The sequence below is a fragment of the Muscardinus avellanarius genome (assembly GCF_963383645.1).
Source record: "Muscardinus avellanarius genome assembly, chromosome: 1".
NCBI lineage: Eukaryota > Metazoa > Chordata > Mammalia > Rodentia > Gliridae > Muscardinus > Muscardinus avellanarius.
Genome location: NC_137786.1, coordinates 54,601,048 through 54,628,367, shown reverse-complemented (window position 1 = coordinate 54,628,367; position 27,320 = coordinate 54,601,048). Strand labels below are relative to the sequence as shown.

General features: G+C 36.4%; 1 protein-coding gene across 2 annotated transcripts; it reads right to left on the bottom strand.

The window, feature by feature from the left end:
* Positions 1-819: 819 nt before the first annotated feature.
* Positions 820-26,520, bottom strand: PPWD1 (peptidylprolyl isomerase domain and WD repeat containing 1; the record flags this gene model as incomplete). Of its 2 annotated transcripts, XM_080692948.1 has the most annotated exons (11): positions 820-963; positions 2,876-3,058; positions 6,409-6,490; positions 7,589-7,770; positions 10,788-10,977; positions 13,486-13,676; positions 17,540-17,987; positions 20,354-20,474; positions 20,607-20,707; positions 24,420-24,522; positions 26,265-26,520. In XM_080692948.1, 11 exons carry the CDS (start codon positions 26,458-26,460, stop codon positions 820-822), a joined length of 1,941 nt encoding a protein of 646 aa, XP_080549074.1. The 2 variants fall into 2 exon arrangements, with proteins under 2 accessions (XP_080549074.1, XP_080549073.1); XM_080692947.1 differs by lacking the exons at positions 20,354-20,474; positions 26,265-26,520 and having other exon boundaries at positions 20,659-20,707; positions 24,420-24,471.
* Positions 26,521-27,320: the final 800 nt, after the last annotated feature.

Genomic DNA, 27,320 nt, shown 5'->3' with positions numbered 1-27,320 from the left:
CTATTTTTATACTTTTTAAATTTGGAAACAGGGTCTCTTAAGCCAGCACAGCTGGCTTCCAACCTGTGCCATCCTCCTGTCTCCACCTCCCAAGCGCGGGGATTATAAGCATGTGCCACCACGCCTGGCGTTTAATGATGTATTTATTGAAGTAAAGTATATTATAGTAAAGTATATTATAGCTTAAGGGAGAAAAAATATTTAGCTGCATTAGAAAAATTAGAAAATAGTAAATATACCCACATTTATTTTAAAAAAAACCAACATTCAAGTAATCCTTTATTCTGATTCTTACATTTGAAAAGATATTTCATATTATTAAGGAATATATTATTTTTGACCAAAGGGCTTTCTTACTAAAGTTTTGTTTACTACTACTTTCTAAACAACAATCAAAAGACAATATTTGGCATGGACCAATGACCCTATAAAAGAATTAAATGTGTGTATCAGTCAAATCATGGTATTTTTTTCTTAGAGGGCTTTGTCCTCTACACTTGCAAACTATCTGTCATATTTTTGCAAAGGAACAAATATTTAACACTCTCATTATCTAAGTCTCATGAGAAAAATTACCTTTAAGGAATGCTATTTCCTGAGTTCAGTGTTTCAACGTATCAGATTTTAGGATTAGAAATGCTGCAAGAAAAATTTAAGGTAGTTTTTAAAAAGTGGCCTTTAATGAGAAATATAAAAATATAGTATTATCTTTTAAAACATGATTTATATATTTAGAAAGTTAAGTTTCCTAATGTATATATATACATTTATGTCTAATATATGTACTTTTTTTTTGCAAATACAGTCAAACATCTTATTTTACTTGACAGTGATATTGATGATACTGACATCCTCATAAGGTTTATCTGTTTTGGGATTTACTTTGACATTGGAGATCCTCTGCACAACTTCCATTCCTTTAGTTACTCGTCCAAATACTGTGTGCTTATTATCAAGCCAAGGCTGTGTTGGAGGACAAATGAGAAATCTTGTTAAACATGGATTTCTTAAACCAGAACCCCTGGGTGAGCAAATTAAAGAGAATTTAAATTTGTTTCATTTTATTACACATTTACAAATAATTTCTTAATAATAAAAACTTAGTGACTTTAAAAAGTTACTCTAAGATAATATGAAAAAATAATTAAAGCTCAAGTTAGTACCAAATATGGTGGTCTAAGTCTGTAATCTCAGTACTTGAGAAGCTGAGACAGGAGGATTGCAGGTTCAAGGCCAGCCTTAGCAACTTAGACTCTGTTCAATACCATTTTTTTTTTGGTGGTACTGGGCTTCCTGGAAGCCTGTCTACCTCCGGGTTACACTCCCAGACCTATTTTTATACTTTTTATTTGGAAACAGGGTCTCTTAAGCCAGCGTGGCTGGCTTCGAACCTGCGTGATCCTTCTGTCTCTGCCTCCCAAGCGTGGGGATTACAAGCATGCGCCACCACGCCCGGCTGACTTTGTTCAAAATAAGTAAAAAGGCCTGGAGGTCTAGCTCTGAGGTAGAATGCCTCTAAATTCAATCTCCCATTTCAGGAAAAAAAGCTCAGGTTATCCTTCAGTGTTCATGGGAGATTCTCCCCTGCCATCCCCAGATACTATATCTGCAGATGTTCAAGTCCCTTATTACTTAAATGGTATAAGTATTTATAGTCTTTGCACATCCTCTTATATAATCTAAATCATCTCTATATTACTTATTATGCATACTGCAATGTAAATATTTGTTAAACTATTGATTAGGCATTAATAGCAAAAAGAGTACATGCAATATTTCTTTCTGATTATTTCCAATCTATAGTTGGTCAAACTGCAGGATGAGGAACCCATGGATACAAAGAGCCAACTTTGTAAAGATTAATTAAATATTTACATCATTCATACTGAAGGGAGTTAAACGCAAGTTACTTTGCATGGATTAAAAAAATGACCAGCAAGGCTTTACAAGTTCTGTGCAGGACTCTTACCAGAACAATTAAGAGGCAGTTTGGGATAATTTAAACAGGATACACTTTAGTATTAGACAAGAGTTCAAATGGCAACTCTGCTACTTAAACCTTTCCAAGTAAATCAAGCCTCACCATTTGTCTGCTCATCTTTTACTGAAAACAAGATAGTGTAACTATAAAGTATTATGACTATTACATAACTGTATACCCAGCAGATAAGTTATAAATATTTTTTCTTTCTTCATTGTTTGGTGCTTTTTTTTTTTTTTGGTGGTACTGGGGGTGGAACCCAGAGGCTTTCTACCTCCAGGCTATACTCCCAGACCCATTTATATATTATTTTGGAAACAGGGTTTCACTAAGTTGCTGAGAGCCTCACTAAGTAGCTGAGAGCCTCACTAAGTAGCTGAGGCTGGCTTCAAACCTGTGCGATCCTCCTGTCTCAGACTCCCAAGCGCGGGGATTACAAGCGTGCGCCACTATACCCGGCTGATGGTGCTTAATTTTTTAAATAATATTTTTTATAATTTTGTAGAATTACACAGCAATAAAACTAGATGAACTTACATTGTATCTAATCAAATCTAAAATACCATTGATTGAGTTATATTCTGATATCAGAGATGAAAAATTAGGAAAAATTTTAGTTTTAGAATAGCTAATTCATTTACTTTAGTTCCTGTATTTTAGAGATAAAAAAAGTAAAATAATTTCTTTTAAGCTGGACAATTAGAAGTGGCAGAGTTGACACCTGAAACTTAGTTATCTTGAGTTGGGGTGTCATTATAATGGAAGTACAACCATTGCACTTCCTACTATGTTGAAAGTACTGTCTTACCAGGTCAAAACTCATCGGCTCTCACTGAATTTACTTAGATCATAACCTATGACTCTATGATTTATAGAAAATGATGCTATACTCACCGTTGGTACTACTGTTATAAAAAATTGGGATCCATTAGTATTTGATCCAGCATTAGCCATACTGAGTGTGTATGGTCTGTCATGTCGTAATGTTGAATGAAACTCATCTTCAAATTCTCCTCCCCATATGCTTTCTCCTCCCATACCAGTACCTGTTGGATCTCCTGTCTGGATCATGAAGCCCTTAACACAAAGTATACAAAAACATATTAAAATCTGTTTTTACATATATACACATAAAGATATATATATATAAATATATTGTGTAAATATATGTACATATAAATGTCACATAAATATATGTACATAAACATTACATATATATATGTGTGTGTTTGTGTGTATGAATATATACACATGCTTTTTAGTTTTATGTTTTTTTTGTGTGTGGGTCTAGGGATGAAACCCAGGGGCATTTGATCTCAGAGCTACACCCCCTGCCCTATTTTTTTTTCTTTATTTTGAAACAGGGCCTAAGTAGCTGAGGCTGTCCATGACCCGCGATCCTCTGGTCTCAGCCTCCCTAATGCTGGGATTACAAGCGTGAGCCACCATGTCTGGCTAGTTTTATGTATTTCTGCCAAAAGGACTTTGTAGTCAATGAAATCTTTTATGTTCTTTATGAGACTACTGCCAGGTGTGGTGGTGCACGCTTGTAATCACTGTACTTGGGAGGCTGAAACAGGAGGATCGTGGTTTGAGGACTGCTTCAGCCTCAGCTACTTAATGACACCTTCAGCAACCCAGTAAGACACTGTTTCAAAATTAAATAAAATAGGGCTGGGGTGTAACTTAGAGGTAGAATGCCCCTGGGTTTCATCCCCAGTAACACACACACACACACACAGGGAGATTCTACCACATGATTAATTAAAACCCATAGCAAGTTATATATAAATTTGGACAATTTTGTGCTGAGAATGTAGCTTCAAGGGAGAGGGTTTGTCTTAAGTATATGCCAGACCCTGAGTTTAATCTCTAGTACAAATGAAAAGTTGGATGATGTATTTCTGTTGCGGAACCACCTTATATTTAATGATTAGAACAAAAATATAACCATTTTTCATTTATAGACAAGTGCTATCTTTTCTAATAATCTGAAGAAACCAGTTGACAGTGTTAGGATCAGTATAGTACTTGAAATCTTTTATAATTGCTCTCATCTTCCCTTCCCTTTCCTCAAATACTCTGGGGACTTCTTGAAGGGCCATTTCAGTAATTCCTTCACAATGCTGACATGATTTTTCCTCTTGCCATTTCTTTGTTTATATTTTATTGGTACACTGTAGTCTCACATCATAATGTAGTTCAAAGTGATAGCGACATACATGCACACAGCAGTTGGTGAGCTTCTTCAAGGCTCCCTCCCCTTTCGCTATTTATGATATTGAGATTGGCACTGGTGTTCTCACATATGTATTTAATGTCAGTGGAAGTGTTTCATTTACTGATTCACCTTCCCTAGACAAACTCCTTCACTCTACTGGGTTTCTCTTCCATTATCTAAAGTCCTTGTTTCTTGATTACTCTCTAGCTTCCACATGAAAGAAAACTATGACCCTTCATTTTCTGTGACTGGCTAATCTTACAACATAATATTTTCCAGGTCCTTTCATTTTCCTGAAAATGACATAATTTTGTTCTTTATTGTAGAGTAGAATTTCATTGTGTCTATATTCCATGATTTCATAATCCAATTATTTGATGATGGACACCTGAGTTGGTTCCATAATTTGGCTGTTGTGAATTGTGCTGCTATAAACATGGATATGTATGTATTACTATACTATTCTGATTTCAATCCCCTTAAAAGATACCTAGGAGTGGTATGGCTGCATCATACAGTGAACCCATCCCTAGTTTTTTGAGAAATCTCCACACTGATCTCCGTAGAGACCACTGATTTGCATTCCCACCAACAGTGTATGAGTTCCTAACTTTCCACATCCTCACCAGTACTTATTATTGTTGGACTTTGTGATGACTGTCATTCTAATTTGGGTTAGATAGAATCTCAGTGTAGCTCTGATATTCATCTCTTTGTTTGCTGATGGCACTGAACATTTTTCATATATTTATTAGGTATTTGTATTTCTTCTTTTGTGAAGGGTCTATTTAGTTCAATTGGCTATCTCTTGATTGGGTTATTTGTATCAACAATAATGGTATTGGTACAAAAGATATACAGACCAGTTGAAAAGAAGAGAAGATACAGGAACAAATCCACATATAGCCAACTGATTTTCAATAAAGGTGCCAAATACATACATTGGAGAAAAGACTGCCCTTTCAAAAAATAATGTTGAGAAAATTGGTTATCCATTTGTAGAAACGTGAATTAAAAACCCAACCTCTCACCTTGTACAAAAGTCTCGAGCTGGGCGTGGTGGTACACGCTTGTAATCACAGCATTTGGGAAGCTGAGACCAGAGGATCGTGGTTCACGGACAGCCTCAGCTACTTAGGCCATTCACAAATCAGTGAGACTTTGTTTCAAAAAGACTAAAAAATAGGGCTGGGAGTATAGCTCAGAGGTAGATATCCCTGGGTTCTACCCCCAGTAGTAAAAAAAAAAAGTCAACTCAAGATGGATCAAAGACCTGAAAATTAGTCCAGAGACTTTGAAATTACTAGATGAGGGCACAGGTAGAAACTTCCTCAGTAAGACCCCAAGGTTTAAGAAGTTAAAACAAGAACTAATGAATAAATGGCATTAAACTAGTTTCTTTTCAAAGGAAAGCATCAAGAGTCTAAGAGAAAGCCTAGAGAACAGAAGATCTTTGCTACCTACTCCTCTGACAGAGGACTAATATATAGAATATACAAAGAACTTAACCTCCAAAAAAGAAAAGAATCCTTCCATTTCTGACCTGCGAACTAGCAAAAACTACTACTGCCCTATCACTCTATGAAAGGTTGTTTAAAATTCTGGAGCTGAGCTCTTTCTGCTCCTCAAGTATAACAGTGGTTCTTACAGATCAGATGGCATGGTGGCTCTTCTATGCCTTAAAATCTTCTCCTCTCAGTCAGGCTTGGTGGTGCATGCCTGTAATGCCAGTACTTGGGAGGCTGCGGACAGGAGGATTTTGAGTTCCATGACAGTCTCAGCAATTTAGGGAGGCTGCCAGCAACTTATCAAAACCCTGTTTCAAAATAAAACAGGGCTGGGTGTGTAGCTCAGGGATAGAATGCCCCTCGGTTCAATCCCTAGTACCATCCCCTCAAAAAGAAAATCATGTCCTTTAAGTCTATATCTCTAGAGATAGGCTGCCTTGATTATTGTTTTTATCTCAGCATGACCCTTTGGTCATCTTACTCCTCTTTAGATGCTGATCAAATACTGCCACAGTGTTTCTAAAAAGGTAATCATGTCATTATTATTGCCCCTGAGTTTACATGTTCATGTCTACTCATTCTTTTTATAGTTTTATAGTCCACTTCGATTGATAAATGGGAGAGGATTCCCTAGACTTAAATGTCTTGTTATGTAATAATATGCTATTACTCAAATCACATAAATTTGCATAACTTACCTTAATTATTCGGTGAAATGTATGCCCGTTATAATAACCATTTCTGCTATGAACACAGAAGTTTTCCACTGTCTTAGGGCACCTAATAAGACATATAAAAATATGAAACCTAATGAGAACATCTTAAGACAATTTTCTTTGCAGTTCTACTTCCTAATGGTGCTCTCAATGTCTTCTGAGTGGTTCAGAATTTAATAACCTCTTCTAACCTCAGGACAGACAAGAATCAGAATATGTAAGTAGTATTATATTCTCATTTAGTATATCTTTAGATCACATGCTTATTAATGCATGACATTTATATTTCAAGGTCATTTACAGCTAAAGAAAACCAGAGCAACTTAAGATACATCTATCTATATATATTTGGTATTATATGTTCAGTTTAAATACTTTTTGGTGGTATCAGGAGTGGAACCCATGGGCTTTCTACTTCTGAGTCACACCCCCAGCCCTATTTTTATTCTTAATGTTTTTTTTTGAAATAGAGTCTCACTAAGTTTCAGAGGGCCTCACTAAATTGCTGAGGCTGGCCTGAACCTGCAATCCTCCTGTCTCAGCCTCTCAATTTCTGGAATAACAACTATGCAACGCCATGCCCGACTCATTTTATAAACTTTAAAAACTGTCCAGAATGCTTCTCAATTTTTTTAAAAATTGAAGTTTACTCCTGATTTTTCTCCTTCATTTGTAAATGAATTAAAAAAAACCCTCCTGGGACTAAACATGTTGTACATAGGTGTCTAATAAATGTCAGGAAGGAAAAATAATTATCCTTTTCTTGAGTATCTGTTTTGACAGGAACAAACAAGCCAAAAATCATGAGAGGATAAGTAATTAATTATAACAATTATATGTATTTTTATACCTTTATCATTTATATTCAGCATTTTTTTTCCTGTTTTGTGGTGCTGAAGATCAAACCCAGAACCTCATGCAAGCTAGGCAAATATTTAACCACTGAACTACAACCCCAGCCCCACATTGTGCACTATTTGTGAATACATATATAAAAATTTTTTCCCTTGTCTAGTGGAACATAATTATCAGAAAGTCCAGGAATAAATACTCTAACAAACATCTAAATTCTTCAGAATTGCTTAAACTAACAATTTTAAGTTGCACAGTTTCAAATATACACATTTATATTGGCATTATGTAAGACAAAAATAATACATACTCAACAGGAAAAAGTTTGATATGAATGTCTCCCATGCTTGTGTGGATAATGGCACTGTCTGAAACTCGTTTAGGTCCTTCAGCTTGAGTAGCTGCCATGACTTCTTCTTTAGAAGGCTTCTCATTAAAAACATCCCGGTCAGAATCCGCACTTTTTGTATCTTCTGGTTCTCGTTTGGTAAACTCCAGAAGGAAATTAAAATGTGAGTAAATGAATTTAAGTTTCCATCTGGTATGAATTTATAAACAAGTAAATATCATTTCTAATTAAGTATATGAGAAAAATAAGAATTCAAGTCAGAATGAATCCTTACTTCATGAATCACTTTTCCATCATAAAACATGTAAGATGATTAAATTATTCATATTTTGTTTGGTATGAAAATAATCTCTGTAATAAGGATGTATCATTTCAAATAGGATTTAACTTCCTTTGGTAGAAATTTTCTTATTTGTGGTAGCCTTGTATGTCCTAGCCTGACACCTATTTCTTACTTTTCACTATTAGATCTGCCTGGGTTTGAAGTCCATTTCTGCATTTACTAATTATGTGACTTGGGGGAACTGAATTTTTCCATTTCATCATTCATAAACGAAGATAATGGTACCTACCACTCATTGAAGGTACATGTGACTATCACATGAGTGCGTCTAAAATGCCTAACTCTAAGAGGGTATTATATAAACCATTTTGTACTACTGCTGTGAGGAGAACCCAGTGCTATGTAGGATGGATTCACAAAGATGGATCAGTAATAAATCTTGGCTTTTTTTTCCTCCCAAGAGTTCTACCTGATAAAACCTTGAAGCTTGGGAGAAAAATCACATTTTAAGTGAAGTTGTAGAAATCTCAGGACCCCACAAATCTTTCAGTTGTTAAAACACTGGACTTCTCCAGGCTGCTTTTTACTTCATTCTCAGTAAGCAAAAATCCTTTCTCCTAAGCCAGCTCTACCTGGTGCCAAAGTAGGAAGGTAAAGCTAGTTCATCAGGCCCTCTTTTGCCTATGCTATTCCTTGATTAACTTGAATAGATTCCAAAGGAAGAAATAATAAAACTAAGATATTGTCAATAACATTTTACTCTGGTTTTCAAAGGAATAACTTATCTGTTGTACTGTATATTTTTACAAATTCATAAAAAGTTATCTTGATGGAATTACAAAATTCTTTTACTTCATGACGTTGGATTTAAAACAAGAGATGTAACATTAACACACATATGTGTGCGTGTGTGTGTGTGTGTGTGTGTGTGTGTGTGTATCATCTTGGTTTTGCCTAAGGATACATACATCTAATAAGATTGAAAATTTATTACAATGTTAGGTGGACAGTGAAGCACTTATTATTTACTTCTCTATTTCCTTAAGCCTTAAAATGAATATGTATACTTTAGTCAACTAAAGTAAACTCTGGGGAAAAATATATATAACTTATTACTTGAAGTTTTTTAATAAAGTAGATGGAAAACTGCTATTTTTGGGGAGTACATCAAAATTCTCTTTGATAATTTTTGCTTCATGATAAATTACAGGTAAAACCAAGTTATTTTCATTTAACATGAACTAATATTTTTTAGCAGTGAAATTGAAGTTACAAGCAAAACTGTCATCCTAAGGAATTTATCTAATTTTAGGCTAAAAGTTTGGTTGTTTATCCAATGCAGGTTAGTAACCTTAACAATATCACAGCTATTTACAATGAGTATACTCATCAGAATAGCAAATGTGTATAATGGGCCACTTTACTAAATTAGGTGTATCTGGCATTGGAGCAAGCACTGTGCTCTCTATTTTTGGATTTAACTATCTGGAAGACAGTAAGAAACTACTCATTGCTACATAAAAAGCAAGGAAGCACTGGACACTGGAAACACATAACGCACACCTGGTATTAGGAGAAGGTTTCCAAGCTGAGAGCTGAAGTATAAGTAGCAATGGGGGCAAGGCATGTGATTGGCAGAGGAATAGCCTGTGCCGAGGCCCAGAGTTAAAAAAGAACACTCCACTGTTGAGAATGGATTAAGTTTGACTTGGTCAGTGTAACAAATAAACAAAAAGTGAAGAAAGATAAAGCTACAGAAATGAGAGCCAGCTATTCTAGATAACTAGGGAGGAGTCAGTAAAGATTTAAGCAGAGAAATAATTCAAATTTGGTCTCTATACATTTTCTGCTTGGATTAATAATTAGACAGTGCTACTCCTATGTAAATTAATAATACGACTGTTAGCCTAATCTTAGTATATTTTATTTTTGTAGTGCTGGAACTCGAACCCAGGGTCTCTATTTTGGTACTGGGGATGGAACCCAGGGGCATTCTACCTCCAAGCTATACCCCAAGCTCTATTTTTTATTCTTTATTTTGAAACGGTCTCACTGAGTTGCAAAGGCCTCACTAAGTAGCTGAGGCTGTCTGAGAATTGCAATCCTCCTGTCTCAGCCTCCTGAATGGTGGGATTACAAGCATGCGCCATCACTCCCGGCAGAACCCAGTGTATTAAGCATGCTCTGCAAGCACTGAGCTACACTCCCAGTCCTCTAATCTTAGTACTTGCAGCTCTTCAGAGGGAAAGTCCCTCAGGAATATATAATTACTAGATACCAACATTACAATGAAGTCAAAAGATAAAAAAGGAAATGCATTTAGAAGTTCGGGTGAGATCACTTATGTTTAAGAGTAAACGCTGAAAAATAACACTGAATTCTTTTGTTTAATGGTACTGGGGATTAGCCCCAGGGGCATTCTACTTCTGAGCTATACCCCCTGCCCTCTTTATTTTGAAACAGGGTATTGCTAAATTACTGCAAGCTGTCCTTGAAACTATGAACCTGCTGTCTCAGCCTTCCAAGGACTGGGATGACAGGTGTGTGTCACCATGCCCCCCTTAGAAATGCTAACAGTTTAAAACCCCAGAGTTTTTGAAAAACTATTTTTTGGATGCAAATATGACTGCAGTCACTAACTTCCTATTGTCACAGCATAAGTAGTTGTTGAAAATTTTTCAAAATGTGATGGAAAATAGTACAGAAATACTTAAAATCAACTCTTAGTGAAAAATAGTACATTAGTGTAAAATGGTATTCTGGTTGTTTAGAAAGTCTACTGTCACTGCCAACATTCTTTTGAGCTGAAAGCACAAGCCAACAGAACAAAACCCCCAACCAAGCTGAAAGGATCATTAAAGTCTATTTCCTACATACCATATAAAATCTATTCTTTTTGAAAGATGTACAGACTATTGTTGGGTCCGCTTGAATATTCTGAAGAACAGGGTTTTCAGAAGCTTTCATCTCTATAGTAGTTGCAGCACGATGCTTTTTGGCTATTCCCTGAAACAAAGCCAATTGCATCACTCTAATATTTTCTTGCTTGCCTAAGATCCGCACACACCTAGAAAATATAACAATGTTTTGTACATTAAAATTACCAGAATACCAATCATGACATTTACAGATACAAGTTGGCAATCAACTATTCATTATCATATATAAAATAATTAATTGAAGGTTTAAAAAAGTATTTCTCTATCCCCTAAAAAAGATATTTTAAGTGTGTGTATGGGGTGTGTGTGTTAGTTACTGGGAACTGAACCTGGGGGATTCTACTTCTGAGCTGTATATCTAGCCCTATTTTATTTTGAAACAAGGTTTTGCTAAGTTGCTGACAGCCTCCCTAAATTGCTGAGGCTCTTCTTGAATCTGTGATCCTCCTGTTTCAGCCTCCCAAGTAATGGGATTACAGGCATGCACCACCATATCCAAAAGCAAATAACTATTTAAGAAAAACTGGGCAAAAACCTTTACAAACACCTTACCAAAGACATACAGATAGGAAATAGGTATATGAAAAGATGTCCCACATCATGTTATCAGGGAAATACAAACTAAAACAAGGCACTACAACACATTTATTAAAATGGCCCAAATCCAGAACGCTAACAATATTAAACCCTGTTGAGGAAGTGAAACAACAGGAACTGCTGAGAGGAAATGCAAGAGAGTACAATCTCTTTGTAAGTTTGGTGAATTTTTTTTTTTTTTTTTTGAGACTTGGGATTGAACCCATGGGCATTCTACCTCTGAGCTATATCCCCAGTCCTTTTTAGTTATTTTTTGGGACTGGGTATTACTAAGTTTCTGAGGCTGGCCTTGACCTGCAAGCCTCCTGTCTCAGCCTCCCAAGTACTTGGATTAAAGGCATTCACCACCACGCCTGGCTAAGTTTGGTGAATTATTATAAACTAAATATACTATTAACATATGATCCAGCAATTGAGTCCTTTTGGTATTTATCCAAAGTAGTTGAAAATGTTTGTCTACACAAAAACCTGTATATGTATGATTTTAAAATAGTCTTATTTACAAATGTCAAAACTTGGTAAGATATACTTCAGTAGATGAATGAATAAATTAACTGTGGTATATAAGACAATGGAATATTATTCAGTGCTAAGAGGAAATGAACTGTCAAAGTATAGAAAAATGTGGAAGAACTTTAAATGCACATTGCTAACTGCAAAAAGCCAAGCTGAAAAGGCTACATAATATATAATTCTACTATATGACATTCTGGAAAAGGCAAAACTATAGAAAGAATAAAATGGTTAATGGTTGCCAGGTGTTACAGGGACGATGAAGGGATGAACAGTTTAAGCAGAGGAGTTTTTTAGGGCAGTGAAATTATTCTGTTTGATACTCTTGTGGTTCAAACCCACAGAATGCATAACACCTAAGGGTATACCCTAATGTAAGTACAGACACTGGGTAACAGTGATGTGTCAATGGAGGTTCATCACTTGTAACTTTGGTGGAACATGCTACTGGGGAGGAAATGTATATGTGGGCACAGAGAGTATAGGGGAAAATATGTACCTTCAATTTTGCTGTGAACCTAAAACTATCCTACAAAGTTTAGTATGTTTTGAAAAAGGCCAAAACTGACCATTCATTTATACAGTCAACCCTCTGTACCTGTGATTTCTGTGTTCATGGATTGAAACAACTTTAGACCAAAAATATTTGAGGAAAAAAAGCTGTGTTTATACTGAAAAATTATGTTTTTGTTTTTACTTGTCATTATTCCCTAAATTATATAGTATAATAACTGTTTAAATAGCATTTATATCTATTAGGTTTTACAAGTAATCTTGAAATGATTTAAAGAATATTGGCAGATAGGAATAGGTTATATGCAAATATTATAACATTTTATGTAAGACTTGTGCATCCTTAGGCACTTGGTATCCATAAGGAATCCAAACTAATCTCCCGTGGACTTTAAGATATGACTGTACAATTTTAACTTACTTCTATTATTTTAATGCTTTTGCAAGTCTTCAAAGATGTTATATTGACAAAAACTATAATTATAACTATGTTTATATATGAGAATGTATAGCACAAGATTTTTCTCCTTAAAATATTAAGTTCTTTTCATTTAAATTCTTTGACAGTTATCTGATTGTAGATATTTTGTACTAAGACCAAGCGGACTGTTTGCACAAAAGGCCTATTGTGGTTTCATACGTTTTAACTTCTGATTTTATGTCTAGCAGGATGTAATGCTGAATTCTGTGGTTGAAATATTTGGCAACATTTAACATGAACCAGACTAATTTAAATCAATAAGCAAGACAGACTGAAACTTGTTTAGAAAGAAAAAAATAACTTGAAACTATGCATATCTTCTTTCCATTTCTTTTACAAACATGAGTGGAAACTTTTTACATAAGATTATAAACAACCAAGAGACCACAGAAAAATCCAGTCAAAACATTTGGTTAAGTTTAGACATTTGGGACCATTCCACTTGTCTTGGAACAAACAAAACTCTCATTGTTTCCCTGATGGAAGAAATGGCCCCCAAAAATGCATTTTTAAAAACATATAGTAACCTTACCGGTTTGTCTCTACATTTATAACTTTAATGCCCAGCATTGTTCCATATAGCACGAAGTGTCCAGTTTCATCAAAAACTATGTTAATTAATCTTACAGCATCCACCTTCTCCAATTCACGTTCTACAGCCATTCGTCGGCCAAATTCCATGTCTGGTAGCTGTTGCCTCATCTGCTGTAGTTCAGTAAACATCTAGGAAATAACAATATATTTTTAAAATGCTGTGTGTATATATATACATATTAATAAAGGCAGTAATAAACAGAAGCAGAATATACATTTAGAGCCAATAGGCGTTTGTACTTATATAGCTTCCTAAGAGAGATTCTAAACTCTAAGCAGGAAATAAAAAGGCAGTAGTAAGCTCAATAATAAAAAACAGTATTTTATGTCTGGGAGTGTAGCTCAGTGGAAGCAAGTACTTAGTATGTGTGAGGCCCTAGGTTCTATCCCCAGTACTCACCTCTCCCAGAGTATTTTACGCTAAATGGTAACTGGCTTTTTCACTAAGAAAAAGTTGGTTAATAATAACTAGTACTTTCTGTATAGAAATAATGATGAATCATACATCTAACTTTTAAAAGCCTAAGACTAAAACTCTCCAATGAAATATAATACATGCCATATAAGTAACTTAAAAATTTCTAGCAGCTACATTAAACAAAATAAAAACAGGTGAAATTCATTATAATGTTTTATGAAACCTAATATATCCAAAATACTATAAATTCTACATTAACAGTTTTAAAAAATAGAAAAAAGTTCATTCATTTTATTTATTTATTTATTTTTTGGTGGTACTGGGGGTGGAACCCAGAGGCTTTTACTTCCGGGCTATACTCCCAGACCCATTTATATCTTTTATTTGGAAACAGGGTCTCACTAAGTTGCTGAGAACCCCACTAAGTAGCTGAGGCTGGTTTCGAACCTGCACAATCCCAAGTGCGGGGATTACAAGCGTGCACCACCACGTTCGGCAAAGTTCATTCATTTTAAATATTATCTTTGAAATCCTGGATGTTTTCTTATTTTCAGCACATCTCTATTTGATCTAGATACATCAAAGAGTCAACATCCACTTATATTGGACAGTACAACTACATACTATAAGATCCTTAAACTAGTGTCTGATATAACACTTTATTGGTCAATGAATGAACTCTTATTTGATTAATTTATAACAAATGATATTTCAGAAAATGTTTCAAGTTATTTATTTTTTGTGGTACTGGGGATGGACCCAGGGGCTTTTCTGCCTCCAGGCTATCCACCCATACCTATTTTATACTTTATTTGGAAACAGGGTCTCACTGAGTTGCTGAGAGCCTCGCTAAGTAGCTGAGGCTGGCTGCGAACCTGTGTAATCCTTCTGTCCAGCCTCCCAAGCGCTAGGATTACAAGCATGGGCCACCACAACTGGTTCTCAAGTTATTTTGACATGGACAGTTATATTAGATTGTTATTAAGTAAATATAACTTAGGAAAATAAAGTTTTTATTTTTTTGTTTTGCATTACTGGGGATTAAACCCACGGTTCTACCATTGAGCTACATCCCCAGCCTTTTTTTTATATTAAGACATGGTTTTGCTAAGTTGCCCAGACTGGCCTCAGACTTAGAATCCTCCTGACTCAGTTTCCTAAGGGACTACAGGCCTGAGCCATAATGCTCTATAGGAAAAATGAATTCTTTTTATGAGTACTCTTAGAACTGTATAGTTTAGAATTGGGCTTACTTTTCTTTTGATATTGAATCCACAATTTTAACATATGGGTTACATCTCAATTACTGGAGATTGGTACTGCACAGGCTTTCTGAAAGATACGATCTTGTTTTTTTAATATATATATATATATATATATATATATATATATATATATTTTTTTTTTTTTTTTTTTTTTTTTTGGTGGTACTGGGGTTCCTGGAAACCCTTCTACCTCCGGGCTACACTCCAAGACCTATTTTATATTTTTGAAACAGGGTCTCTTACGCCAGCGTGGCTGGCTTCGAACCTGCGCGATCCTCCTGTCTCCACCTCCCAAGCACCGGGATTACAAGCGTGCGCTACCATGCCCGGCAAGATACGATCTTTATATTCAGTTTTTCAGACCTTTAGAACATCAAACAAAATTCAAAAGTACTTCTCTATTGCAGATGAAAATAAGTCAGGCTTACATCCCCTCTACTTCCGTCTTTGTTTCATGTTCGTATTAACTGAAAGTCTCATCCAGTTTTTTCTATATATGGGAAGAACTATATACAAAAATCAAAAGGAGCCAGACATGGTGACACAGGCCAGTAATCCTAGTACTTGAGAGGCTGAGACATGAAGATCATAGGTTCAGGGCTAGCCTCAGCACCTTAGACTTTTTTTTTTTTTTCCAGTACTGGAAATGGAACCCAGGGGCATTCTACCTCTGAGCTATACTCCCAGACCTATTTTATATTTTATTTGGAAACAAAGTCTCACTAAGTTGCTGAGAACCTCACTCAGTAGCTGAGGCTGGCTTCAAACCTGTGAGATCCTCCCTCCCTGCACTGAGATTACAAGGGTGCGCCACCACGCCAGACTTTAGCAACTTAGACTCTTAACCCCACAAGACCCTGTTTCAAAAACAAAAAATAAAAAGGTTTGGGGTATAGCTTGGAGGAAGAATGCCCCTGAGTTCAATCCTCAGTACCAAATACACAACAACAACACCCACCACCCCCCCAAAAAAAGAGAAAAAGGTATATATATATATTAGGGTACTAAGAATAATTTCATGCTCTTATGAAAGACCTTAAATGCCTCATTAAGCTTTCTTGTCTCTAGTCTCAAAGACAAAGAACCTGATTAATCTATATATTAAATTATGTTGCAGCCGGGCGTGGTGGCACACGCTTATAATCCCTGCACCTGAGAGGCAGAGACAGGAGGATCGCGCTGGTTCGGAGCCAGCCTTGCTGGCTTAAGAGACCCTGTTTCCACATAAAGTTAAAAAATAGGTCTGGGAGTGTAGCCCGGAGGTAGAAGGGCTTCCGGGAACCCCAGTACCACCAAAAAATAAATAAATAAACAAATAAATAAATAAATAAATAAATAAATAAATAATGTTGCTTATTTGTGTGCCAGAAATAGCTTAGAATGCTGGACTACATTTTTGTAATGAGGGAATCATGATCATTTCTGTGGGAGAAAAGACTACATTTTTAAGAAATAAGAGCTATAGGTAGCTTTTTGTTCATAAACAAGTATTTTATAAATGTTTATCCAACATAATAAGCATCTAATCAGAATCTTTTTATAGTATTTTAACAGTTACAGAGCAGAGACTCTGATACACACTGTATGACCATATGAAGAGACCTTGTATATTTCATTTAATAAATTTTAAAGATACAACTTCCTACCATCCTATTCAATTTTCTATTGAATCAATACTTAATTACTGGTTAGATTCTTGTCACTTACTTGTCACTAGCATTTTAAGTAACTAATTTAACTGATATTTGGCTTTTTTGCCAAACTCTCATCTGGATCTCTTCTGTTACAGCTTTACTGTTGATCTCTTTTACTTCAGTACTGTCTCTTCAACAAATGTTCAAGACAACAAAGAAGAAATAGAATGGATTGTGAAGCTCTGAATATGTATGTTAAGAAATGTAGGGCCTTGGAATGCATTCTGAATATTCCTTTTCTTGAGGAATCTTGGAGGAGCTACAAAAGGGTCATGTAGACAGGAGTGAACCAGAGTGAGCAGGGGACCTACAGTGAGTTTTTGAGGATCTTAAGTAGGATGAGCTTGTAAACAAAACTGGGGTGAAAAAAAACAATAAAAAACCTAACCACATAAATAGGAGGTCACCTGACTTGGAAAATATCACATAATAAATCTAGGGAAGAGAGTTTTAGAGAACATCAATGCAAGATAGAAGTGAACAGTATTTTTAACATGCTAATAGAAAATAAACAACCTAAATGTCTATACCCAGAAAAAAAAGACTTTAAGAAATAGCAGAAAACAAAGACATTTTTAGAAAAGTAGAATCTGATTAAATTTAAATTGTACTCACACTTAATGATTCATCAAAGACTCTCATGAGTTTTCCAGTTAAAAACCTGAAAATTCTAACTTTTCTATCAGAACCTATAGTTGCTATTTTTTTCCCATCAGGTGAAAAACACATGCTGGTTGGATAAGCCTTACACTTGGCAAATTCATACAAATCTGTGTCCGTTTTATATTCCCAGTTGACATTTTTGGGGAATTTATATTCATGAGGAGGTCCAGTCCAGTACTCAATCATTCCAGATTTATCAGAAGACACCACTGCTTTATAAACTGGGTTTAACCGTATCTGAGTAAGAGGTGATGTATGGAGTTTGTCAAAAATATGAAGTGGCTGGTTATCACCTCGACCATCATAAATGAAAATTTTTCCTGTACTCTTCTCAGAAGCGGCAACTGAAGATATGGCATCCCCAGGACAATATATCCATTCACACTGTCCAGGAAAATAGCTAAAACAGGAAAGAATGGGGAATTAACTATACAACAAGTAGACATCCTTCCCTAGTCCATCACTAAAAAGTGCCCTGGCTAAAGATAGTTTTGGTTTCTTTGGTCAAAAATAATTTACAATGGGTAGAACAGCTAAGAATAGTTACTAAATTTCTATATCTAACCGTGTCAATATAATTACAACTTCTGAGGAACTACGAAACCACAAGAGAATTGCATAGAGAAGCACATTTCTGTCTTTTGGGTAGGTAAGGAAACTTAATCAGACCTGAGCGGTCAGATATTCTAGGACACTGACTTTTGGGTATCTGTAAAAGTCTATGTATAACTTGCTTTTAAATAGGTTATCATTTAATACTATACATTATAAATCCACTCTTGAAACATTTATAATCAAAATAACTGGACAGGTAAGGTGGTGTGTGCCGATAGTCCCAGCTACTTGGAAAGCTGAGATGGGAGGATCCCGTGAGCCCAGGAGTTTAGACCAGCCCGGGCAACATAAGGCCTTGCCTCAAAAGAAAAAAGAAATGAAAAACACTGTCCTATGCATGCCCTCATTATTATTAATCTATTAAAACTGTAAGTTTTGGAAATACTACCTAACAAAAGAACTGGGGCAGATTCTAAAAAAGAACTGGGGCAGATTTAATACATATACCAAACTTATATATTCAAATGAAGGTTGTCTCTGCAAATTAGTCATTCTGAGAAGTTACACTATTATACCAACCTTAGTGCTGATACTTAAAACCCTTTTGAAACTCTACATTTAAACTTTCTTTCAATGCTTCAAATATATTCTTCTGAGTATCCTCAAAGGGTTAATGTTTAACATTTGTGAATGGATTTGATTTTTAAAAATAGCTAATATCAGGAAAGAAGCGGAATGTTTGATTATTCTGATGATCAAGCTAAATAACTGTGTTTACAACCATAAATAGATATATTCTAATCATAAATGCTAACCATAAATAATGAGGCAGATTACATTCAGTGCCTCATAAAAAGCATAAAAATGATTTTAAAGGAATTTCCTAAATTTGGAATTACTAAATTGTGGACATAATGCAGTACACATTCAAGTTTTTTTGGAGATAGAGTGTTTAGGAGATAATTAAGGTTAAATAAAGGGATGGAACCCTACAAGCCTGTGGCCTTAGAGAAAGAGATATCCTTATCTCTATCTCCCAGTGAACCATATGAGGACATAATGAGAAGCCGGGAAGATGGCCCTCATTAGAGATAAAAACTCAGTTGGAACCTAGATCTTGGATTTTCTTATTCCCAGAACTATGAGAAAATAAATTTCTATTATTAAATTACCTAGTCTATAGTCCTTTATTATGCTATTCAAGCAGACTGAGGCAATTCCCAAAACTTTCTGACAATGACAGGATTTTAAAGCTGACATTCATTTTGCTATGTATTAATTTAGTATATCTTTGTGTGTGTGTGAGTGCGTGTGTGGTACTGGGGATCCTAGGGGTATTCTACCTCTGAGCTGCACCCTTAGTCCCATTTTATTCTTTTTATATTGAAACAGGGTCTCACTAAGTTGCAGAGGGCCTCATAAGTTGCTGATGTTTGCCTTGAACCTGTGATCCTCCTGTCTCCGCTTCCCAAGTACTGGGATTACAAACATATGCTACCACTCCTGGCAAGAATATCTTTTAAAAAGACAGGCTTGAAATACCAGTCTTATTACTGTGTTATCTAACTACACAGTTTGGGTTATCAATATACTCCAATCTTAAAAATCACTAACAAATTTCAAAAAAATATGCTTAACTCTCATAAAAACAAAATTCAGTTACTATTAAAATAAATACAACAAGGAAGTTAATTCTAGGTATCAATAATCAGACATGTTTGATCCTCATTAATTTACTTAGTATTAGTTGAATATAATAAATCCATGTTATGATGCTATTTGGAAATACCTGCAATTAGTGATTAAAACCAGTGCAGAGGCCGGGCGTGGTGGCGCACACTTTTAATCCCTGCACTTGGGAGGCAGAGACAGGAAGATCGCGCAGGTTCGAAGCCAGCTGCGCATGCTGGCTTAGGAGACCCTGTTTCCAAATAAAAAAAAATGTAAAAATAGGTCTGGGAGTGTAGCCCGGAGGTAGAAGGGCTTCCCAGAACCCCAGTGCCACCACAAAAAACAAACAAACAAACAAACAAACAAAAAACCCAGTGCAGAAGCCTCCCAATAACATAACAAAAATTTGTCCTAATTTTCCCAAGAAAACCCAATGCTCATTTTTTTAATGGTGTGATAATATACTCTGTTTATAGCAGTAACATTTGAAATGGTGATTATTTCACTAAGTTAAAAATATGTTCTTTAAGAAAGACTCACCCAAGCTTCAGCATATTGATCATGTCAAAGTTCACTACATCAAACACCTTCATTGCTTTATCATCACCCACAGAACAGAACAGTGCTCCTTCAGAGCTAACTGCAATACTCTCAATAACTCCTATGTAAAAAATATCAAAACATCCTAGTAAATACCAGTGTAATAAATGTGCATGATTCAAAGAAAAACAAATATTTTAAAAGAAACTTACACAGTTTAAGAGAGGTACACACAAAAAGGTGAAATTCTTACCCAGGTGACTACGAAAATGTTTAACAAATTCAATGCCCTCTTCTATTTTTTTCCAGAACTTAACATGCCCATCATGACTGGCAGTAATAATAAAATCTGTCCTGCAAAGATAAAAATTTTACAAGTTAATTTCTAAAACAAATCTACAAATCACTCAGTATACTCAGTCACTAAAAACATTGACTTTTCCAGTAATACTTGTTTTTTAATCTTCTTATATGTAGACCAGGAGTATAGAGAACTAATTTTAATATCAAAAGCTAGAATAAAAATTGAACTAGGATTTGAAGGAAAAAAAAAAGAATGAAAAAAGACACAAACCAGCCTAGATTTATGTCAACAGATGAATGGGTTACAAAACTTTGGTGTTAGCTGGGTGTTGTGGTACAGGCTTGTAATCTTAGTACTTGGGAGGCTGAGACAAGAGGATCGCATGTTCACGGCCAGCCTCAGGTACTTAGTGAGGCCCTCTGCAACTTAATGAGACTCTGTTTCAAAATAAAGCTCAGAGGTTGAATGCCCCTGAGTTCAATCCCAAGTTCTGCAAATCAAAAACAAAACCAAAAGCCAAAAACCCACTGTGGTATTAATATACAATGCAATTATACTCAGCCATAAATAACAAAATCATAAAATTTGCAGGAAAATGGATGGAACAAGAGAACATTATGCTAAGTGAGATTAGTCTCAGAAAGTGAAGGCTCATATATTTTCTTTCGTACATGGAAACTAGAGAGAAACTGGGAAGCAAAAGGGACTTAGACAGATGAGAAGAGTTACCACCAGAATAGTGGGAGGGGATTTCAGAAGAAAAGTGGGGAGGGGAAAAGGAAGACTTCATGAAGGAAACAGTTCAAATAATCCTATGTACTTATGTGAGGTTATCAATACCAATTTCAATATTATGAATGGGAAGAGGGAAGAAGTGGAGTGAGAGCAGGAGGAAAACACAACGGGTATGAAGTGCATGTATGTATGTTTCTATCACATTGAACCTCAATATGATGTATGATTACAATATGCCAATTAAGAGTGTGTGTGTGTGTGTGTGTGTGTGTGTGTGTGTGTGTGTGTATTTGTGTGTGTGGTGCTGGGTAGAACCCAGGGGCTTTTCTACCTCCAGGATATACTCCCAGACCTATTTTTATACTTTTTTTTTTTTTTTTGAAACAGGGTCTCACTAAGTTGCTAACAGTCTCACTAAATAGCTGAGGCTGGCTTCCAACCTGTATGAGCCTCCTGTCTCAGCCTCCTAAGCACTGAGATTACAAGCATGCGCCACCACGTCCGCTTCAATAAAGCATATTTTAAAAAAGAAATTGTTCTAGGAATCACTAGACTTTAGGATTTATTACTAAAATTATTCTACAACTAGTTTTTCACAAGAAAATGTATTATTTTTCAGAAATTGATAAATATATAAACTACTTTCAAATACAGAAAAATTCAATACGAATTTGCTTCATATCCTATCTAAGTTATTTTGTTTATTTAAGAATCACAAAGATGTTGAACTGAATAGTTTCTTCAGTAACTTATATAAAAATAGAGGCCACTTATTGAAGCCACTATATCACTGTATTTATACAATAACCTTAATTAACCTGTATAGCAATGTTTTCTTTTTTTTGTGCAGTATTAGGGATGGAACCCAGCTTCTACCTCCGAGCTATACCCTCAGCCATGCTTTTTGATTTTTTATTTTGAAATAGGGTCTCACTGAGTTGCAAAGGACCTCACTAAATAGCTGAGACTGTCCATGGTATTACAAGTGTGCACTACCACACCTGGCTCCTTTATAGCAATTCTATTAGATGAATATTTTATCATTATTTGACAAATCAGGAAATAGATTTATTTATTTATTTGGTTCTGGGGATTGAACATTCTACCTCTGACCTATACACCCATTCTATTTCTGATCTATACACCCATTGTATAATAAAACCTATATACACCCATTATATTTCTGATCTATACACCCATTGTATAATAAAACCTATATATCAGGGGTTTTTTAATTATTTTTTTTATTTTGACACAGGGTCTCACTAGGTTGATGAAAATCTCACTATTTGCTGAGACTATACCTGAACCTGTGATCTTCCTGCCCACAGGAAAGTTTTAAAATGTTAAATTTTTACTGTTTGTGACTGACTAATCTCACTTAGCATAATGTCTCCAATCCCATCTATTTCCCTGCAAATGACATAATTTTTTCCTTCTTTATGGTTGAGTAAAATTCCATTGTGTACATATCTCATAGTTTTGTAATCCAATCATCTGTTGATGGATATCTTAGCTGGTTCCATAGTTTGGTAATGGTGAATTGTGCAGCTATAAACATAGATACATGCATTAGTCTGGTAGTTTGGTTTCCATTTTTTTGTGTAGATAACAAGAAGTGGTATTGCTGGATCATATGGTAGGTTTATTCCCATTCTTCTGAAGATCCTCCATACTGTTTTTCAAAGTGGTTGTACTAATTTGCAGTCACAAAAAGTAAAAAATCTGATGTTCTCTCTAATATGTGGAAGATAGGGGAGAAAATGGGTCTTAGGAGGAACTCTAGATAAAGGAGAAACCTAAGATGAGTAAAGAAGGCGTCCTAACTGAGGGAGATGGGAGGGGGTAGAGGGAAATTCCCTAATGTAAATGATATACATTCAGAACATATCAAAGTCAGTCTCTAAGCTGAACATGAGAAGAAGGGAGGGGAGAGGGAATGAGGTAGGAAATGTGGAAGGGCTAAATGAGTAACATGTGCAAGTATGCCTGTACCATCTTGTACTCCATTAAGATGTATAACTTCAATGCATCAAGAAAAAGAAAGAAAGAAGCCGGATGTGGTGGTACACAATTGTAATCCCAGCATTTAGCCTCCCAGAAGGCTAAGACAGAAGATCGTGATTCATGGACAGCCTCAGCTATTTAGTGAGGCCCTTTGCAACTCAGTGAGACCCTGTTTCTAAATAAAGAATAAAAAATAAGGGCTGGGGATGTAGCTTGGAGGTAGAATACCTCTGGGTTCCAGCCCTAGTATCACAAGAAAGAAAAAAAAAAAAAGAAAGAAACACTGAAAACATTTTTCATGTTTTAACTTTGACATTTAACTTTGTGAAAATCAGGAAATTTTACTTATCTATAAGATAAAGATTATATATTACTTCACAAGATTGTTCTTAAGATAAATTACGAGAGAGCCTTAGCACAGTACCTGGATATGTGACGAGTTCAACAAACACAGAATATTACTACTATTATTATCTTTCTAAATCCCACATTTATTTATTTTGAATGTCTATTGATAGTTCCAGGATGTCTTAGTTGCTACCATTTTCACTATTTGTGCCCAAGAAACCAGCTATCAATTTTTCCTATATTAAAAAATATACACTTTTCTCTAAAAAACTCAGACATTGCTGGGCTCATCCTCTCCCCCTGCCCCACAACATTTATCTCCAAAAAGACATATACACATGCCAGGAGGTTCTGTCTTAAGAGCTGTATTCCTTATATGAGAATATAGGGAATATATAGACATTTATTTAATTTAAATCACTGTACAGCTTATGGAGTTAATGTATAAAACTCTATGATTAGTTCTATAAATCTACCTCAAAATTGAAGGTTTTTTTTTTTGAAACAGGGTCTCTTTAAGCCAGCAAGGCTGTCTTCGAACCAGCGCGATCCTCCTGTCTCTGCCTCCCAAGCACGGGGATTACAAGCATGTGCCACCATGCCCAGCTAATATTGAAATTTTAAAAAATTAAAGTTTTGAGAAAAAAATGATAAAAGACATGACAGACTTACTTGGTACACACCACATGGGTGATAACATCTCTATGCATGTAACTCCGCTCATACATGGATGCACTGGGAAGATTATCAAGATAGACTCTTTCAAACTCTAGAACTAAGAAAGAGAAGTAAATTTAAATTTATTTTTACCAAATAAATAAACGAATGAGCTGAACACCTGCTATATGCAAAACACTGTACCAAGTAATGCAGCAAAGCAGGCATAATTCTTGTTCTTACATACTAAATCTTAGCAGTGGAGAGAAACATTATTCAGAAAGTCTCATGAATAAATACACAGTCAGTCACAAACTAGTAAGTGCAATGAAGAAAAAAATTGCTATTGAAACATTTAACAAGACCTGGCAGTAAAAAAAAAAAAAATTTTTTTAATGGTGTCAATATACAGTATACAATGAAATAGTTCTTCAAAATGTGAAAATGTACAATTTGAAGGTTACCTGTAAACTCAGTGTGATAAACATTACCTTAGTTACTATATAGGTACTTTAGAAACTCAGTCAAGACTGGAGAAGTCACAGAGTTCCCAGAGGAAATGACAGCTAAGTACTGAAGGTTACAAATTTTGCACTGTGAAAGAAATTATTCCAAATTGGGCGTGGTTGCACATGCTCCTAATCCCAGTATTTGGGAGGCTGAGACAGGGAGGATCATGATTCGAGGACAGTCTCAGGTACTTAGTGAAGCCCTCTGCAACAGTGAGACTGTTTCAAAATAAAGAATAATAATAATAAAAAATTAGCGCTGGGGGTGTAGCTCAGAGGTAGAATGCCCCTGGATTACATCCCCAGTACTTAAAAAAAACTTATTCCAGGTAAAGACACTATGGTGTCTAGGCCAGCATCCAGAGGACAAAGGCTACATGGCCCATTTTCAAGTGGTTTGGTGTGGCTGGTACACAAAGAGGAAAGTCATGGGAGATATACCAGGGAGGTAAAGAGAGATCATATCATATGATCTTATATGCCATGTAAGGGAGTTTGGGCTTTGTTTTGAAAATAAAATCACTGAATTGTTTTAAGTAGGGGAGAGTAATAAAGTAAGATTTAAGCTTAGAAAGACCACATTTTGATTGTCTTAAATGTTTAAGAAAAAATTTCACAAGAAAACTTGGAAAAAATTAATCTATCCTTTTTCCTGCCCTTTTTATTTGACAGAAAGTTATTATTCTACATTAGTGGCAAAATGCTTCCACACATGCTATCTCAAAAGTATAGCTTAAAAATCAGAGCTCTCACGTTTGGGTTGAAAAAAATTGTGATCTCGGAAGCTTAAGTAACTTTCCCTAGGTCTGAAAATTCACTAGTATAATAAATTTTACTAGGCATCGCCTTCCTCCAGACATGTCACACACTAACACCTCCCTGGACTAAAATCTTAAAGAGGATCAGTACTGCTCCCCACATTTACAAATCGGAATTAGACATTCCAGGCCCAGCGTGATGGCACACGCCTATAATCCCAGTATTTAGGAGGCTAAGACAGAGGATTGCAGGTTTGAGGACAGCGTCAGAAAGTAGTGAGGCTCTCTTATCAACCAAACTGAGAAGCTCTAAGCACATAATTCGTATATGCAAATGCTAGCATTAGCATCGGATCAGTGATCAGTAGTGTTACATACTCTAAAAGAGAGGACTAAGTCCAAATCGTATTTTGTGAGTACGTCCGAGTACCAATTACTGTACCAAGTACCAAGTGGCCAGAGACGATGATCTGATCTGAGGGTACAACCCTCCACAAACACACACCATCTCTATTCAGGTCTTGCTGGAACTCAGCCCTCCCGCTCAGCCGGCGCAGCACTCCAACTCGCCCTTGCTCTATCTCTGCAGCTACCTTTCCTCTTTTTGGCCAGTGTCGCCTCCACAGGTAAAGGCCCAACCCAGCGCTCTTCACTCTCCTCATGGTTTTCTTGGGCCGCTGGCACAGCCACTGCCGGTTCTCTAGAGCTGAGTTCCGTTTTTTCTGGTTCCTCTGGGTCCCGTCGCCTTCTTCTTCTCAGCTGCGAATCGCTACTACTTTCCGACGCCATGTTGTCAGAGTCGTCAGAAAAGGCGCGACACAATATCCGGCTACCAATTCCAGAGCCGCGGCGCAGCCTTACAGTCAGCGTCCGAGCGGGATTCGGATTGGCTGGGCTGAGTGGGCTGGGTGGGAGCTGAGCCAATCAGAGAGCAGCGCGCGCAACAAGCCTGGCCGGCTGTGATGAGTAAACTGCGCGGCGACCTCCTGGAGTCGGAGCCTCACTGCGGGTACGTGCCGGGCCGGGGGCGCGGGGGCTGTGGACGCTGACCCGGGCTGGCTGCTTGCAGGATCTGCAGCTCCAGCCCCAGAGGCGGGTTCTGTACCGTCAAGGAGGGTTCTCGGCGTCCGGCCGCGCCTGGAGTCCAGATCGTCGATTCCCGCGCGGAAGGATGTAGCTGGAAGGGACAGATATGCTACCCATCATATACTTCAAACGCTCAAGTTTCTTTATTCTCCTCTCTGTGGATGCTGGCGGGTACCGTAACTGTTTCCGGGGCGGGGTCCAAGGTGGGTGGGGGAGACCCCCAGCGGTCTAGTAACCCGAGGTGGCTCTCTGGACACCTTGCTTTGGCTTTGGTCGCTGCAGTCTGACGGACTTCACAGGCACTCTGTGTCTCTCTCGTGTCCAACACAAGCCCTCACAGTTTATTTTTGTGGTTAAAAACAACATAAGCCTGGTTTGGTGGTGCACGCCTTGTAATCCCAGTATTTGGGAGGGTGAGAACGTAGAATCGCAGTTTCGAGGCCAGCCTCAGCAATTTAACGATGCTCTCAGAAACTTAGACCCTGTTTCAAAATAAATAGAGCTGGGAGTGTAGCTCAGAGGTTGACTGCACCTAGATTCTATACAAAAAAAACAAAACAATA